The sequence below is a fragment of the Gopherus flavomarginatus genome, chromosome 4, assembly GCF_025201925.1.
Source record: "Gopherus flavomarginatus isolate rGopFla2 chromosome 4, rGopFla2.mat.asm, whole genome shotgun sequence".
Lineage (NCBI taxonomy): Eukaryota > Metazoa > Chordata > Testudines > Testudinidae > Gopherus > Gopherus flavomarginatus.
In genome coordinates this window covers 182,534,249-182,553,314 of record NC_066620.1, presented here as the reverse complement: position 1 = coordinate 182,553,314, position 19,066 = coordinate 182,534,249, and the positions used below count along the sequence as shown (strand labels likewise).

At 45.0% G+C, this 19,066-nt stretch overlaps 1 protein-coding gene across 1 annotated transcript in view; it reads right to left on the bottom strand.

The window, feature by feature from the left end:
• ALLC (allantoicase) overlaps positions 1–9,702 on the bottom strand; it is a 31,611-nt gene extending 21,909 nt beyond the window's left edge. Inside the window, exons 1-3 of the mRNA XM_050950935.1 lie at positions 9,620–9,702; positions 4,499–4,595; positions 2,189–2,239 (exon numbers count right to left, since the gene is read on the bottom strand). Coding sequence (XP_050806892.1) covers positions 2,189–2,239; positions 4,499–4,595; positions 9,620–9,702 — 231 coding nt within the window. The remainder of the gene's footprint in view (positions 1–2,188; positions 2,240–4,498; positions 4,596–9,619) is intronic.
• Positions 9,703–19,066: the final 9,364 nt, after the last annotated feature.

Sequence of the window (19,066 nt, the reverse complement as noted above, 5' to 3'; positions counted from 1 at the left end):
TTCACAAAACGCACAGTCTACTTGTGGAACAAATTGTCAGGGGACATTGTAAAGGCCAAAAGGATAATGAGGTTCGAAAAAGAATTAGACACATTCATGGAGGATAGGTCCATCAATGGCTATTAGCCAAGATATTCAGGGACACAACCTCATGCTCTGAGTGTCCCTAAATCTCTAACTGCCAGAAGGTGGGTATGGATCTCTCAATAATTGACCTGTTCTGTTCTTTCCCTCTGAAGCTTCTAGCATCGGCCACTGTCAGAAGACAGAATACTGGGCTATATGGACAGTTGGTCTGATGCAGCCTGGCTATTCTTATGTTCTCATAATAATGCAAGCATGTTTTTGCATAACCAGTGCACACAATGGGGTTTGCTTCCTGCACAGACATCCTCAGCTGGTAGTGTTTAGCTCTACATCTTGATGTGTTTGTATTGTTCTGCATTTCAGAGGCATTAATTTTTCAATGATTGGCTTGATTCTATTTGGTGAACTTTTGCTTCTTGCTAATTTAGGATGTGACTGGAAGGTTCTACGTATTACAGTTACATTCCACACACAAAAACCAATGGGGACCAAGGAGGTCTTGTGCTTCTACCCACTCCCTCTCCCCTTAGACAACTAAGGAAGTTCTGCCTGTCTCAACTAGGGAGCCAAGAACAAGAATCTTGCAAAGGGAGAAGCAGAATTACAAGGTAAGTAATTTTCCCTTAAAGCCAATGGAAGTAGTTTCCAAGTAACATATACATGAAATCGCAGAGATACATTACAAAGATCAGTTGTCATTCAACATTTATATTGTGACAGTGCCTAGAGGCCAGCCAGCTCAGATCCATCAATATTGTGCTTGGCACTGTATAAACAAAATAAATGTCAGAAATTAGGGCTTGCAGCCAGAGCTGTCCCTAGGGGATGGCGAATTGGGGCGACCGCTCTGGGCCCTGTGCTTTGGGGGGCCCTGTGGGGCAGCGCAATTGGCTGGCACTGCATGGGTGACAGGTGAACCACTGGCTGGGGAGGCTACTCTCAGCCCCGCCCCATCCACCCAAGGGAGAGTGCGCTGGGATGGACAGCATGTGGCAGTGCCACTGAAGCCTCCCCAGCCCTGGGAAGGTGGGCGGCGTGACCCCAACCCTCTGGAGTCATGCAGCACCGCCAAAGCAGGGTCCTAGGGTGGGGTGGAGTGTGGGCATGGCCACGCCTGGCTGTTTGTAGAGGCACTGCCCGCCCCCCCAACCTTCCCTACTTGCTCCTGGCGCGGCCAGCCCTCCAAGTGATGTCACTTCCGCCCCGGGCCCTGCACCCCCCCGGAGACAGTCCTGCTTGCAGCTGAGCCTGGGACCAGCTAACTCCACCTCCTTAGTGAGCAACAGAGAACCTACAACTGAATCACAGTTGGTTGCAGCAGAATCACCTAATTGGCCAAACCTCCCAATTGGCTATCGGGATTAGCAGACCTGCTTTTAAGACCAATAGCACCAGCAGGATATTGGCTGCTCAAAGGACTTGCCCATGGCTGCGTTGGCTCCTGTCAGGGGTGAAAGTAATATTAAATTCTTACCGGTAGGGGGGCCCGGCTCTGGGCCTCCTGAAGCGGCAGGGCCTCGGGCAGAAGGGGCGGGGCTGGGAGTCAGCATCCCCTAGCCAGACCATCCATCGCCACCCGGGGCTCCAGCTGCAATTTAAAAGGGCCCGGGGCTATAGCTGCTGCTGCAGTGGCAGCCAGGAGCCCTGGGCCCTTTTAAATCGCTGGCACCAGGGCAGTTGCCCCTTCTCCCCCCAACCATTGGCGGCCCTGCCGATAGGATCCCTACTGGCAGGGCCGCCAACAGCGGGGTACAGTGACATTAAAGCGCTGCCGTGGGAGCGCTTTAACATCAGCTGAGTATGGGCCAGTGAGCTTCTTACTGATACACCATACCGGCCCGTAGTGGCCCACTTTCACCCCTGGTTTCTGTACTTGCTTGTTCTTAGCCCTGCCTCACTCCAAGTAAACCAACTCTGACCCTCTCCTATGATTCCTCACTTCTGTCTTTGGCTCAACCCTAGGTTCTGACAGCTGACTCCCGCTCTAACCACTAGGCAAGTCTTGGTCTCTGACAATAAATTACAGTCTCTGCCTCTAAAGCCTAAAATCTTTAACAGTCCATGCAAACCCTCCAAAGTGGTGAATGTCAGCCAATCATACCTTTAAGAGATTCTCCGCAGGAGCAAAAAAGTCATCCGTTGCAAATATTATCTACACAAATAAAAAAAAATATGTACTATTTTATTTCATTTCCTAGTGAAATGTTATCCAGTAAAAAGAAAATATTACGTTGTCTAAAGGTTTATAGACATATACATATAAGACCATATTTTAAAAAAAAGGATTTCTTTCATTTCTCCTTCCAATACTCCAATGAACCTGCATAGAAACCCACTGAATTCAATTCTTTGATTGAGGATCAGGCCCTTACTCTTCTTTCTGCATCTTTGTATGCATTTCTCTTTCCAATACTGTACTCCAATGAACCTGCATAGAACCCCATTGAGTTCAATTCTTTGCTTGAGGATCAGGGCCTCACTCTTCTTTCTGCATCTTTATTTACAAAATTTTTACCTACTGCTGTGACATAGGGAAGGGTTTGTTTCATTTTCTTTGTAAATAACTCATGATGCGTACACCTGAAAAACCTCCACCTTCTTGAGTGGTTCTTCAAACTAGAAGCATTGTTATGAGGATTCATATGACATGATGCAGAAAAAACAAGTGGACAAAATATCTTTTTAATCACAAACCAGGCTGTCCTTCCACTGAGGATTCTTACCTCCCCTTAGCTGCAGGACAAGAAGCCCTGCTGGGGAAGTATACTACCTCCACCAATGAGATACAATCCAGTATTTGTGAATATGTATTTCTGTTTTGTACATACATGTGTTAAACTGAACAATCTTAAGGACATGGTTCATTTTACAGCAGAGCACCTTTTTCTTTAATCTTCATCTAGTGTTGAGAAAAAAGTTACATTAACTATATTGTGGGGGACTTTTGTCCCCCAAATGCATTCAGAAACTAAGAACAATTCTTTAATGTTTTAGGTGAAAAATCTTTATTTAAATATCAAATTGAAAGAACTAGCTGGAGTCTCATTCAATGTGAATCTGTATGCAATTTTCACACATCAACATCAGTGTGGAGTTATCAGGGCATACAAATTCACTACATTCTCCATATTGCTTGTGGTTCTTACGGTCAGCTGACCTTGGACAAATTTAGCAGTGTCTAGGTGCTCTCATGGTGGCTGTTTTTTGACGGTAGCCAAGGGATGAGAGTGCTGCTTTGATAGGGATGGTAAGATGTTGTGTGTGAAGGATTCTTCTCTTTATATGTGCATCTACAAGTCATTCTCCTAGATCAGAGATCAGCAACGTTTGGCATGCGGCCCGCCAGGGCAAGCACCCTGGCGGGCCAGGCTGGTTTATTTACTTGTCATGTCCATAGGTTCAGCTGATCGCGGCTCCCACTGACCGCGATTCACCACTCCAGGCCAATGGGGGCTGCGGTAAGCAGCGCAGGCCAAGGGATGTGCTGGCCACCGCTTCCTGCAGCCCCCAATTGGCCTGGAATGGTGAACCACGGCCAGTGGGAGCCGTGATCAGCCAAACCTGTGGACGCAGCAGGTAAACAAACTGGCCTGGCCCGCCAGGGTAAGCACCCTAGTGGGCTGCATGCCAAACATTGCTGATCCCTGTCCTAGATTGACAAGGAACAAGTGCCTTCTTTATCTTGGGCAAGTGTGGTGCCAAGCAGGATTGTCATTGACCTAAATGATGAAACTTGAAATGCCAACAACATCAAACATGTTGAGGAAAAGAACCATTGGCCATCTATTTGTCTTGCATCTGTAGGAATTACATTCTTGCAAGATGGTCATCGTTATCTACACCACTTTTGTCATTCTTCTGGAGAATTATGTGGGGTTTCTTTTTTGTCTCCTTCTACAACCTTGTCATAATGCATCATCAATAGCATTACTACCATCGTGACCTTCTTTGGAACATAGGAAGCAGTATGAGTGACTCAGAAAACCCAAAAACACTGATGACAATTTTCTCTGTTGCAAAGTGGATGTATCTCACTGGGTATATCTAACTTCTTTCATTGGCTAGCTCCAACATAGGTCAAAATTTTGTTAACCTAGATCTTCAGAATTTGAACACTAGGAAAGACTTTGTGTTCCAATTATAAAACTTCAAATTAAGACTTGTGGGGTCTATTCCTAGCTCTGCCAAAGACTTCCTGTGTGACCTTTGTCAAATCCCTTAATTTCTCTGTGTTTCAGTTTTCCCATCTGTAAAAAGGAGATACTATTACTTAGCACACAGAAATATTCAGAGGCTTAATTCATTGGTGTCTGCAAAACACTTTTAGATCCTCAGTAGGAAATAGCTGTAGAAAGGTCAAGTATAATCTGCACTGACAGCACAATTTGTCTTTTGAACTGCATACATTTACCTTTCCTCCTACAGCCTCACACGCTAAGTCATTCAGATGTAGAAAGTCAGGTAAAACTTGAGTTTTTTCTCCTTTGAAATGAGCAGCCATCTTTCCTCTAAAAGCAGAAGTAAAGTATTCTATTCAATTCTAAGAAGAAATAAGGGAAATTAAAAGGAGCATGTTCAGCATAACTTGTCATTTCATGAATTCTCTCCTGGCTTCTCAGCAGTCAAAGAAAACTGGGACTCCAGGATTGGGTTATTTACTTGTTGGAAGAAAAACAATGGCACGTACATTCAGGATACGTTTTTACCATTTCTATTGATTTATAATATGCATCTATCTGAGATAAACAAAAATATGATAAGGTGTGAGAGTTAAACCAAATGTTAATAAATAAAAAAGTCCACATATTTTCCAAAGCTGTAAATAGTAGATTCTTAATTTACCTTCTTGCATCACAATATCAAAGTTCACCTTATATTAATTATCACCAACATAATTTTTATTATTAACAGTAATACCCAGAGGCACCACTCAGAAGGGACTGCACTGTGTTAGATGCTGTAAAAACAAACAATATCCCTTACCTGGAGAGTTTATAATCCCAACTATAAGTATTAAATAATAGGATTTAAATTAGCTGTTACCACTCAAGAAAGGGATCTTGGAGTCATTGTGGATAGTTCTTTGAAAATATCCACTCAACATGCAGCGGCAGTCAAAAAAGTGAACAAAATGTTGAGAATCATTAACAAAGGGATAGATAAGAAGACATAAAATATCGTATTGCCTCTATATAAATCCATGGTATGCCTACATCTTGAATACTGTGTGTAGATGTGGTCACCCCATCTCAAAAAAGATATACTGGAATTGGAAAAGGTTCAGAAAAGGGCAACAAAAATGATTAGGGGTATGGAACAACTTCCATATGAGGAGAGATTAACAAAACTGGGACTTATCAGCTAGGAAAAGAAACTACTAAATGAGGATATGATTGAGGTCTATAAAATCATGACTGGTGTGGAGAAAGTAAATAAGGAAATGCTATTTACTCCTTCTCATAACACAAGAACTAGGGGTCACCAAATGAAATTAATAGGCAGCAGGTTTAAAACAAACAAAAGGAAGTATTTCTTCACACAACGCACAGTCAACCCGGGAACTCTGTGCCAGAGGATGTTGTGAAGGCTAAGACTATAACTGGGTTCAAAAAAGAACTAGATGAATTCATGGAGGACAGGTCCACCAAAGGCTATTAGTCAGGATGTACAGGGATGGTGTCCATAGGCTCTGTTTGCCATTCCCTGAGTGATAGGGAATGGATCATTTGATGATTACTTGTTCATTCCCTCTGGGAAACCCAAATCATTTTTGTTGCCTGCCTTTCCTCCTTCAGATACAGGGAAATGTACATCTAGTGTGGGTGACTCTGGTCCAAGGTTGGAACCCTCCCTTGGTCTGTAGATAAACATTATACCAACAATCATATTAGAATAATTACTGTATCCCAGACCACTGTCTAGGAGCCAGGTGGCATGGTCTGTCAATGGTTCCTGTGTCAGGAGGTATATGCACATACTCCTTGTGCAGATACTTCATGCTCCTGCCAGCTTGGGGAGGGGAACTACATGTAGGGCCACCCTTGTTTTCTCATAGCTTCTCCCTGTGTTATGTTCTTGTCTAACTATGAGCTCTTCGGGTCAGGGACTCTGTCTCTAGTTGATCTGTAAAGCACCAGGCACCTCTGCAGTACTGTAATCCTAGTTGTAATAAATATGCTGCCCCTGAAGAACATCAGCACCTACTTGGGTGACATTTCTGCAGTGAGCCTGCAATCATGAGAAATGACCCATTCCTTTGGTTACAGAAACAGTATTTGCTGTTTTCAAATTTACAGCAGAATGGGATAGCATAGAAAGGTAAGAAAGGGGAGGACAGTGAGAGGAGCGTACAAAAGCCTGAAGGCTTCATTCTAGGTTGACCTCAGAACTCAAAAGTGATTTGCCACCAGAGCACTGACAAGGACCCTAAGAAGCAAACCCTGCCATCTCCTCCACAGCTAAGGAGACCCCTGGCTGATGCAGAGTTGATGTGATTCTACTGGATAGAGGGGCAAGATTTATGGAGCCTGTGCAAGAGGTTTGCACCTGTGTTCAGTGTAGATATCAGCTATGCAGTAGCTCCCTGGAATTGATTATAGCATAGGGTTTGGGAACTGGGAAAGAAGAGGCGCCTGTGGTCCAGAATTTTTGGATTCACCACTTATTCTCTTAAGTGCTTGGGGATGCAGTTGCTGTGGGTGTTATTGTAGCTCTGAGGCTACAGCTCAGAGCTGTGGAGCAGTTCTGCTGTTGCTCCACAAGATGGGAGATTATCTTGTTCCCTCCCCCAGGACCTGAAAGGAGAGGATTCTGTCCTCACCCCATCATGACATACCCTTAAGCCCAGTTCTGCTTTTATAATTTACCACATGTTGCCCTCAAAAGTATTTCCAATATGATTTTTTTCTCCATAATGGTTGGTTGTTTTATGCTTTCTTTATAATCTGATTGAGTTATCTTATTAATTATTATTATTGTGGCAAGGCACCTTCTCAGTCTCCTCAGCCTCTGCTGCTTTTAGCCTTGGTGAGACAGGCTTGGGTAATGTGGTTCTCCTTGGGACACAGGTGAAGTCTGCTCCCCGTATCTCCACCAGTCCTATTTAGAGTATTCTTTTACTCCCTTGTGGGAGAGAGTACTGCCTCTCCTCCCGGTGAGGCTCACTGTCTTGCTGCTCCTACACTCCTGGCAGCAGAGCTCCTTCTCTCTCTGCTCTCTCCCCCTCCTTCCTCCTACGGAAGGGTTTAAAAAGGTCTCAGGCAGCCCTAAATTGGAATCAGCTGATGCTAATTAACCTCAGGTAGCTCCCCCTCAGCTGATTCTAATTGCTACCTTGGTAACCCTTTCTCAGTTGAACCTGATTGACCTGTAGTTGCCTCCCAGTTGATAAGGAAGAGGGCCTTTTAACCGTTTGGGACTGATTCCTACCCCTCCCTTGCAGCTGTCTGTCCTGAGTTTATCACGCTGTTATTAACTGTAATTAGAGCAATCAGCAGCCAGTTGATATATTTAAATTCCTCCATTTTACTACATTCTGCCACCATGAGGCTACACTACAGGTTCCTATTGTTAAACATGCATTTACTGAACACCTCCAGCAATCAAAACCTTACTATACAGTAGATACTTTACTTTTTAGAGAAAAGTGATTCCTTCAGTTCTCTTTGTATGTCTTGTATTGACAAAAGGCACTGTCCATTATTAGAAATGAATGCCATGACGTTACACTGACATTGATCAGGATTATGGAAAAAAAATCAAAAATTTGGTGCAGTGTCTCTTGGGAAATCTCATATAAAATTTCTAATATTGCTATAGTCTTCAGTATTTCTGTTATCAAAAAAGGGATCTCTTTCATTTTACACCCAAATTTACATCCGTCACATTGGTACCATAAAAATATTAAGAGAGAGATTTTCAATAACAGCCTTTACTTTGGCACCTGCAATTGATTGTTGGTGCAATTTTATAGTCACATTTGATTGTGGATAAACACTTAAGGATCTAACTATCTGATCTGCAGGTACATCTAACAGTTCCAATTAGGAAGTTTGAGGTCTGAATTCTATGATTTGTGTCTGTAATCAATTGCAGACACAAGATGAAAGGTCAGGGTAAGGTTTATGTTTCATAACTGGTATTTTCCAAAACCATATCTCTTCGGATCTTAAGGGGAAAATTATAGTTTTCTTGTGCTGAAGAATTTCATAATTCAGATACCATTGAGGTTTTTAAATGGACACATCATTGTCTGATCTAGGCATGCCATCACAAATAAATTAGACAACCCAAAAGTTATTAAACATTGTTTGAGATGATACCTTAGAAGGTACTTTGCTTTGGAAAACAAATACTTAAATTCTTATAAAGATGCATTCCATCTGAAATATCCTTATACTCCCATGCAATGTAAAATAGCCTATCAAAAAATAAAATGTATCAGCAATAGATTTTTCATGTTACCTTATGATTTGTTCCACTCCCGTGTCTGCTAAAGAAATAAGAAATTTTTAAGAGGTCAAAGTCTTTAAATGTTTGTCTACAGCCCAAGATAGGCATAGTGATGCAACTGATCAGTAAACAGCCACTGGACTTATTGATTCTGAAAAGCAAAGATTAACAGCTCCTCTTTCCTTGTTTTAGACTGATATAAATATTTTTCTGTGCAATTCTTTTTGGAGCTTAAACATATACAGCCACAGCTTATTTATATCTTGACTTCTGCAGCTTATTCCACGGTCAGCCTAACTGATTCAAGGAGGGATTTAGCTCAGGGCACATTTTCTTGGCTGCACTTGGCTGCTTTGCATCATGCCACAAGTATAAAGCAGCCCTAAAACTGGCATAACCAGCCACAGGAGGATTACCCCTTTGTCCTGTGATCTTCCCTTGGTACAGAGCCAGCATACTGGCTGCTATGCCACACACACTGGTTGTTGGCACAGGAGATGTGACTAGGGAAAAGGGGTCCTGGTGAAGTAATCCCTGAACCCCAGCAATTCCTGATTGCTCTAAAGTTCTTAGGGCCATTAGGAGCCATTTTAACTTTGTGCAGTCTTTAGGCTGCTCAAACTTCCCCCAGACACTGGATCAAGACAGCCAGACAGACTGAAACTTGCAGTTACTGTTGCAGCTTCTCTCCCAAGTTCTGCTGGGCATTCCATTGCTGCACCTGAGGTTCTGGGTCTTTATACATAGTGGAATGAGGTAGACAAAGGTTTTTTTTCCCCTCCACTAAATTAAAAATGTATTGGATGAAGGGTATATAGTAGCTGCAATATCTGTACTACAGTTAAGCATTTGATGATTCTGTTGTGTAGCCAAGTGCACTTCTTTCTGGCATTATGAGACCATTCTGCTGCTGCTGGAACTGCAGAAACTCACTCACCATGCTTTCATCTGCTTCTATTGCTCCCTGACCACATGCAGCTGCTGTACCAGGAGGCACCCTTTCCCTGCAGGATGTTCCAAAAAGACATAAACACAGTCCCTCCCCTGGTGCCATGTGTGAGAGATTCCCTGGTGTGGATACCTCCATTGGCAGCTTCCATCCCTTTGAGAAAGGCCCCCACACCTGTATTTTAGATTCACAAAGATTTCTTTGGTCTTTTGCATTAAAAAGGGGGTTGCACCATACAACATCCTCTTCACTCTCAGAAGGTCTAGGTAAAGAGGGGTCTCTTAGGGCTCCTTTTAATAGAAATGCAGATAAGGCTCAGAGGGTCCTTTGACACAGATGTCTCAAGCCCTTTCTATAGGAGTCTCAAGGAGAATTTCCTTCTCTCCACCCCTCTCAGGTCTGATGCATATTGAAACAAAGCATGGAGCTGCAACTGAGCCTAGCTATCTCAGCTTCTGCCTTCCCCTGAGCGTCCTCCCCTGTCTTCAAGGTACCTGGGTTCTATACACCCCCTTACATTGTATGCCCCCTACCCATTCCCCATACCTAAGAAATCAATCCCTACCACAAGCTAACCCCCTTCATCCCTCCCCAAAACCCATCCTCACTATTTATTTGGTTCAACAACTGGCCTGTTATAGAAGGGAACTTTGAGCAGCAAATGAGCCTCTGTCTTGCAGCCAGAGAGGGGAGGCTCCCAGACCCTGGACTCCAGCCCAACCCCGAATGTCTATACAGCAATTTTTAGCCCCCCAAGCGCAAGTCAGCTGACCCTGGCCAGCCATGGCCATGCCCTGGGTCTTTTCTTCCAGTGTAGATGTCAGAGCTCTGCCCTTCCATTGCCCGCACAATAAGGGCCCTGCCAAATCTCAGGAGGCACAGAACTTAACAATTCTTGTAGGCCCAGATCCTCAGACATAAACACTTAACACTATGGTTCCTAAGTGGGATTTGAAACCTGCCCCCATGCTTCTAGTTCAAGCTTTTACCACTGGATGTAGGCTAGCAATCCTCCCCCTACCCAAAGGGCAGCCAAGTTACCTTCTTGGGACTTAAGCGCTGTGCTGACCACTGTATCCTGTCTCTCTCTGCCATTTAGCTATGTGTGCTCCAACAAGAGAACTAGATCACTAGCCTTATGCTGCTGCACAAATGAGCAAGGGGGCTACTGGCTCCTGTATATTGCCAAGTGCAAGCAAAGGGAGAAAAGCAGCCTCCAGGGGGCACTAGTCCCTTCTCATGCAGGTGGGCTGGGAGGGAGAGGATAAGAGAAGAAGCTTGGGTCCTCCCTCTAACATGCCGGTCAGCACAGGCAAGCCAGCCTGCTGGGGGAAGGAATCTGCACCAGGCATAGAACTCTATCAGGCGTAGTCATAACTAGAGTCACTGTCTGGTTCCCAGTCAGCTCATGGGGCAGTGCAATAGTGTGCTGCCCCTTACCCAGGGTTTATGGCAAAGCTACATCTTAGCCTCAAATGAGTAAAACATCTCAGAGGTCAGCTTGTCTACCCATTTTCTATTGCAATAATGTTCCCAATGTATTCACACAGGAAGCACTGTCAGTTAAAGCAGATGACACCATTTACCACCAATAAATTCAGGAGTTAGGAAGGTATAAGAAACATGGGAGGAGGGATAAGTCAGTAGTTTGAGCATTGGCTTGCTAAACCCAGGGTTGTGAGTTCAATCCTCAAGGGGGCCATTTAGGGATCTAGGGCAAAAATCTGTCAGAGGATTGGTCCTACTTTGAGCAGGGGGTGGATTAGATGACCTCCTGACGTCCCTTCTAACCCTGATATCCTATGTGAGGGTAAACTGAAGTATCTCATTCATGCAAGTAAAACTTCATTACAAATGAGTTAAGGCTAATTAAAGACAATATCCACCACCGTAAAAGCAAGGAAATACCAGGTTAATTATGCCCTATGACTGCATTTCTCCCACAGCTCTTTTTACATGACACATCACTAAACCAAACACCTTCCCATATTGGATTTTTTTTTCTTCTTTCCTAGGCTACCTTGTTTAATATTGCTTCCTACGTGTGTTTGTCTTTGAGTCCTCTTCATTTTCATTATATTCCTAGCAACAAATTTAGCATACATAATCTCAGTCATGCTCGATTAGATCTTTTAAACTTGCATTTCTGGTTTAAATATTCTCTCTTCTTTTTAACCTGTGACAAATAATCTCCCACAGTCTGTTTACTATTAAATATGCATCTCTGAGAGGACATCCAACTGATATTGTCTCTGGCTTCTGGACAGATAACCTATGTTTGTACAAGGGCAAGACTAAAGGGTACGGGAGTTCTAGTCTACTCCTAAAATGTATGAATTTAAGACACGGTAAGAAACAACCATGAAATCAGTGTGCCATGGTGATACCTTGCACAGTGATCAGCTACAAACTTTTCCTCTACATTCACTTCTTGGGCACTTAGAAGAGATTTCATACCTTATCTGGTTTAAAGGACAAATTTTCCCTATTAAATTTGTGTCCAGAGCAGGATAGAATTTATGGGGATAAAACAGCTGGGAACTAGATTAAGACAAAAACAATAGAGCTGATGTGTAGAAATTTTGTAATAATAAAGTTAATGAATTGCACTTTTATACCATCCTATTTTGCTACATTTTATCTCAGTGAAAGACAAACACAATTAATTGACTGCATAACTTAATTCTCCTATTCCTGAAATTTTGCACCTACTTATGATTATGACTGCACTGAAGGATGAAGCAGGAATAAAATTTGACTTGTGGATGTTGCAATGTGTAACATACCTTTCCTTTAGTAGGTGGCATCAACCTCTTATAAATCAGCTTTCAGTTAAGCAAAGAGAGTAAAAAGCTTAAGGCATGGCTCTGCTAGAGAGATTACAGCTCTCCTATCAGCTTAACTACTCCAGCCCCCATGAGCAGCAGTAACTATGTCAGGGACAGAAACTCTCCCACCAACATAGCGCAGCCCACACCAGCACTTATGTCGGTGTAACTTATGTCACTTGGAGGGGTAGTTTATTCACACCCCTAAGTGACATAAATTATGCTAACATAAGCTGTAATGTAGTCATAGCCTTAGTTGCCTCTTACTGCCACTAGATGATAGTATGGTAACACAGAGACAGTTACATTGCACACCAGACCAGCAGCTGCTGAATTTTTGACAGTATTTAAAATTTTTATACTTACAAGAACAGGCAGGCACCTATGCTAGGTATCTAACCTTTATAATAATAATAAAAAATGGAGATATACCAATCTCCTAGAACTGGAAGGAACCTTGAAAGATCATTGAGTCAGCCCCCTGCTTTCACTAGCAGGACCAATTTTTGCCACAGATCCCTAAGTGGTCCCCTCAACAACTGAACTCACAACTGTGGGTTTAACAGGTCAATGTTCAAACCACTGAGCTATCCCTCCCCCTCTTAGAATTATCAGCACTGGCATATGCTCCCAGTAAAGTGAATACAGTAACATATCCCTACTAGTATGCAGTGTTGCTGCTGCTGTGTCAGCCTCAGGATATTAGAGAGACAAGGTGGGTAGGGTAATATCTTTTAGTGGGATAGCGTCTGTTGGTGAGAAGACAATCCACCAGAAAAGTGGATCACATCATGGAATACTCTGAGAGAACCCCAGACCTGAAAAAGAGCTCTGTGTAAACTCAAAAACTTGTCTTTCTCACCCAGAGGCAGATTAAGATTTATTGGGGTCCTGGGCATAAAGAACATTTGGGTCTAGGGTGACCAGACAGCACATGTGAAAAATTGGGACAGAGGTGGGGGATAATAGGAGCCTATTCAAGAAAAAGGCCCAAAAATCAGGACTGTGCCTATAAAATTGGGACATCTGGTCACCCTATTTGGGCTCCCCACACTCCAGGGGCTCAGAGGTCCTGGAGCCAAGGGGAGGTGGGTTTAGAGGGGCATGCCTGTACCCTTTTTCACATGGGCATTATAGCCTTGGGCATGTGAGGAACAGCAGTGGCAGGGGAGGTGCTTCATGGCAGGGGAACTGATAAAGTCCCCTGCCACAAAGCATAATCCCTGCTTCCTGGTGGATGGCTGAGGTGGGCCTTACCCCCCTTGCCATGGGACTCCACCCTCTGCTCCTTCTCTTCCCCCATGGTCTTGCCCTCTGGCCAGGCCAGAAGCCAGAGCCGGGCCCTGGTAAGAGCTGCCCATGGAGCCTAGGCCACTGTGGGAAGCCCTGGACTCTCCATCTGCCTTAGACAGCGCGCCCCAGGGGGTGGGGACATGGGCCAGGGGCTACTCTAGGGCACGTTGGCCAGGACAGGTGGAAGGGCCAGGGCTCCCCAGAGCAGCCCAGGCTGCCTGAGCAGCTCTTCCCACTACCCAGCTCTGGTTTCTGGCTTTGCTATGGTCAGGGCCTTGGGGGAAGAAGCGGAGAAGGAGACAGGGTCGCAGTTCCGGTGCCAGTGGTCCCCACACTTCCACACAAGTTCCAGCGCTCCTGCAGAGACCCCCTAACTGGCTGAGGCTCCTGGACCCGGGCCCCATGCATTAATCCACCACTGCTCTCACCAGCAGAAGTTGGTCCAATAACATGTATTACCTCACCCATTTCATCTGTGTCTCTATTATCCCTACTATATCACTAATGTGGAGGGCACTGGTACTTGTTCACAGTCCCACAGTCACGAATTATGGGTATGTCTACACTGCGATTTAAAAAAAACATGCCACCAAGTCTTAGAGCCCAGGTCAGCTGACTCGGGCTTGTGGGGCTTAGGCTGCTGGTCTAAAAATTGTAGAGTAGATGTTCAGGCTCAAGCTGGAACCCAGGGTCTGAGACCTTCCCCCTCACAAAATTTCAGAGCCTGGGCTCTAGGCCAAGCTCATACATCTACACTGTAATTTTATAGTCCGGCAGCCTGAGTTCCACAATCCTGAGTCAGCTGACCCAAGCCAGCCATACCCATGCCGCAGGTCTTTTATCAAGGTGTAGACATCCCCCATGTGGCCAGAGATCAGATGTTCAGTTTCTCTTTTCAGACACCCCCACCCATACACATTGTCTTTTCTTTCACACAAGCACGCACGCACTCATTCTGACTCACCTCTCCTATCTGCTCTTCTTCTTTCAGCTTTATCACTCTCCTTTATCCTCTCTATCGCTCGTCTCCTCACTCTGTCACTCACCTCAGAAGGAAGGGGAAGTGCTGGTTTGTTTTCCTAACTTTCATGTCTGCCACTGGTACATCTTAGTCCCTTTTGTTCTCTACCTGTGGCACGCAATTGCTTAGCCTTCCAAAAGCTGTAATACTCTGGTCTAATTTCAGTTATTTGTTTAGCGTGCAGGTGTACAGGTGGTGTTGGTGGCCTGTGATATACAGAAGGTCAGATTAGATGATCTGGTGGTTCCTTCTGGTCTTAAACTCTATGATTCTATAACTCTATTTTTATGGGTGGTTGATGTTAGTATTCCCATGCTTCCTGCTAGAAGGGAGCAGACTGTTTTGTTCTGGTTTAACATACACACAGGCATTCATCTACAGACCTGCCTCCCCTGGCCTACCAAAAAGCCTGAGCACTCATCTATGTAACATTTACATGAGATGTGCATACTCTTTGTTAACTCTACCATAGCCACTTCTCACCTTTTCCTCTCTCTTTGTCCCTCCCTTCTCCTAAAAATAATTTTTTCCCCATGCTAAATTGAAATGCTCCCTTCTAAACACCTTAACTACGCAACTCTTCTCAAACCCCTCCTCCATAGTCCGCCAAGATTTCATCCACACAGAATCAGTTCTCTCTTCACCTGCCAAAATTAATCAGTTCCCCATTCACATGATCAGCTCTTTCCATCCATAAAATCAATTCCCAACAAAAAAAATTTCCCCTCCCAAACAGTCAAAACTCATCACAACACAAAATCAGTTTTTCCCTCCAGTACCTCATAGTGGTCAGGCACCTCTCCATTACAACAGCAGGCTCAGCTCCCCCCTAGAGCACTGTTTCACAGGGAATGATGCTGATGGATGGGTTTGGTGCTGCAGGGTCCTTCAGTGAGGGGAAGGAACAGGAAGACAAAGACACCCTTGTATAGTCAAGAGGGAGAGGATGCTTTATCTGCTCCTGTATGCCTTGCCTGACACAAGTAGGAGGCACAGAAAATTCACTACAAATTCCAAGGTTGCAGAAGATCACTCAACACCAGAGGCCAGAGAGAGAGACAAATAAAGTTGGACTCTCCAGTTAAAAGCTGGAGATTAAATAGATATGAGACACACATACACACAATGCTATGGGATTGGGAACTGGAAAGTTAGGAGTTAACTGATAGGCTAAAACAAAATGAAAGCTAGAACCCAGTGAAATAAGTCTCCAGGCCATGGACCAATTCAGGCCAGAGTCCTACAAGGGCCAAAGCTTCCCATCAGTTTGGTTACAGGTTCATTATTATCTCAACTGGTGTTACCTGAACTTAAGAGAGAGTCAATCATTTTCCTTATAGAATTCCAATAAAAGTGCTGTATTTTTGGTATACAATGGACTTATCTTTAGTCTTCCTCTGCTTTTTGATCTGAACAAGCTTATAACTCATGGATACACGATAGCCACAGTCTGAGTGAGCTGTTCACCTGTCAAGTGTCTTTGAAACATATTTTCAAAGACACTTGACAGGTGCTACATAACAAAACATCCGTACTCTGTAAACTACATTGAATACATTATTTTGACTAAAATAAATGTGTTTCATATGAAGGATTGATTCAGGGGCCTGAAGAAATCACTACATAGAAGACTGTAAGATTGATTGACAGATTTCCCAAGACACACCCTACATGTCCATCCGTTAGGTAAAAACATTTTCTTTTAATGTTTATGGACAAATATTGAACAAGAAAAAAAGATAACCAAGTGCAGAATGACATAAACCTTGTATTAGCTTCTTGGGAGACCTTCTAGTTCACACTTACAATTGCTCTTTGCTCATGTGTTCCTAACATCTTCCACAGAAGTACATAAGTATAATATGTTTCTTGCTGTGTATGAAAAATACCAATAATTTTTCTTCTCTCAACTTAAAAAAAATAAAAATCTCACCAATACAACTATTTTCAAACAAAGTCCATGCCATAAAATGTTACTGTTTCATCTCCCTTATTTATTAGAATAGTCAGTGGTCACTGGTTCCATCACTAGTGACAGGTGATCTAATGACTACTGAACTCAATAGGGTATGTCTAAATTGCACACTAAGCCTGGGCTCTGACTCGGGTTTGAGCCCAATCCCCACTTCCATCCACACACGTATCAGTCCAACTTGGGTCAACAAGAACTCAGGTCCTAGATCCTAGGACCCTACTATGGGGATGGGTCAGAGCCTATGTCTTACTGTTGCAGGCACAGAGGGTGGCCAAGGCAAGAGACAGCGGTTCGTTGCCCAGAGTGCGTAGCACCAATAAACACACCAGGGTGGAGAAAGCAAGCAAAGTTTATTTGAGATCTCAAAGCGGTGCAAAGAGACGAACCCCTCAAATCATGCACACCTACACAAGCGGCTTTTCCCTTTATATAAGTTTTTTTTCTCTTTCTTTCCCCACTCCCTCCTCCTCCTCCTTCCTCCCCCGTAGCAGTTACGTAAGCGCAGGTGCATTAAGTAATCTTGGCCGCGGCAGCTCGTTAGTAAGTTTTCCTTCTGCAAGTTATCTTGTCCTTCTACTAAAAGTGCACAGGCCTTATCACTACTGCTTTAAACTGGTTTTAGCTGTGCTGCAACTGGTAACTTACTGTTATACATTTAATTTCACAGCTGCTAGCCTTCTAGATCAAGTAGAGTTCAACATGGAGGAGCTTTGGTTCACTGAGGCCTAGATTTATGCTTAGTGCCACCAACACTGCTGTGACTCAGGTCCAAGCCCTATCACTTTGCAGTGGGGGTGCAGGCCAAGCCACAGGCCTAAGTCAGAAGGTCCACACAGTGCAGTATGAACAAATTAGCATGGCTGTGAGCCCCGGGTCCAGCAATTTTAAACCCAGATTTATAATACAGTGTGGACACTCAATCACAGGTTTGGAAGCGAAGTCCACAAGCTCAGATCCAGAGTAGACATACCCTAGGAGTCTTGCCATTCACTTCAGTAGCCTTTGGACTTTGCCCATAGGGCTAGACCAGGGGTGGTCAAACTTTTTGGCCCAAGGACCACATCTGGAAATAGAAACTTTATGGTGGGCTATGAATGCTCATAAAATTGGGGATGGGGTGCGGGAAGGGGTGAAGGCTCCGACTGGCGGTGTGGGCTCTGGGGTGGGGCTGGGGATGAGGAGTTCATGATGCAGGAGGGGGCTCCAGGCTGGGTGAGTAGAGTGTGGGAAGGGTGCAGGCACCAGCTGGGGGTGCAGGCTCTGGGGTGGGACTGGGGATGAGAAACTTGGGGTGCAGGAGGGTGCTCTGGGCTGGAACCAAAGGGTTCAGAGGGTGGGAGGGGGATCAGGGCTGGGGCAGGGGATTGTGATGTGGGACGAGATGCAGGCTCCAGCTGGGGGTGCAGGCTCTGGGGTGGGGCTGGGGATGACTGTTTTGGGGTGCAGGTGAGTGTTCCAGGCTCAGTTCAAGGGGTTCAGCAGGTAGGAGGGGGATTGGGGCTGGGGCAGGGAGTTGAGGCACTGGGACAGGCTCAGGGGTGCAGGCTCCAGGCAGTGCTTACCTCAAACGGCTCCCGGAAGCATCAGCCATGTCCCCACTCCAGCTCCTATGCGGAGTCACAGCCAGGTGGCTCTGTGTGCTGCCCTGTCCATAGGCACTGCCCCTGCAGCTCCCATTGGCTCTCAATGGGAGCTGCGGGGGCGGTGCTTGGGGCACGGACAGCATGCAGAGCAGAGCCCCCTGGCTTCCCATACATGCAGGAGCTGGAGCAGGGCCATGCCACTGCTTCCAGAAGCAGCATGGAATGGCACCCACCCCTGCTCCCCGGCTGGAGTGGAAGAGCGGGGCTATGCCACTGCTTTTGGGAGCTGTGTGGAATGGCCCCTGACCCTGCTTCCTGGTTGGAGCACCAGAGCAGGGCAAGCCCCAGACTGTGGTTCCTAGCAGGAGGTCGAGGGCCTCCTTAAAACAGCTGGTGGGCTGGATACAACCCACAGGCCATAGTTTGCTAGACTGTAGCTTTATAACCTGCCCCATGTAAGGGGCAGTACGGAGGTCCTCCTTCCCCACAGCAGAACAGAGAGTGAGTTGTGACTCCCCGCAGCACAGCCAAAGACCCACCTTGAGCAATGAGGACTGAGTAATGTTGAGCCCTACCTCCCCACTTGGAACATGACTGACCCTGGTCATCGGTGGGCAGAATCAAACCTGGAGCATAGTGCATGAGCCTCTACTGCATGAGCTAAAAGCCATATGGCTGTTAGCTAAGGCTGTAGAGCAGATTATATATAGACAATTCTCTCTGTCTCTCTCTCTCCCCCCACCCCCTCATCCCTGATGGGACAGAACACCACAAACAGAAAAATGGAAGGAAATAAATGGATTTTCTGCTGTTTAATATTAAATAGCAATTTGAATAGAAATTCAGATTATTCACTAAACACTCTATAAATCTGTGAAA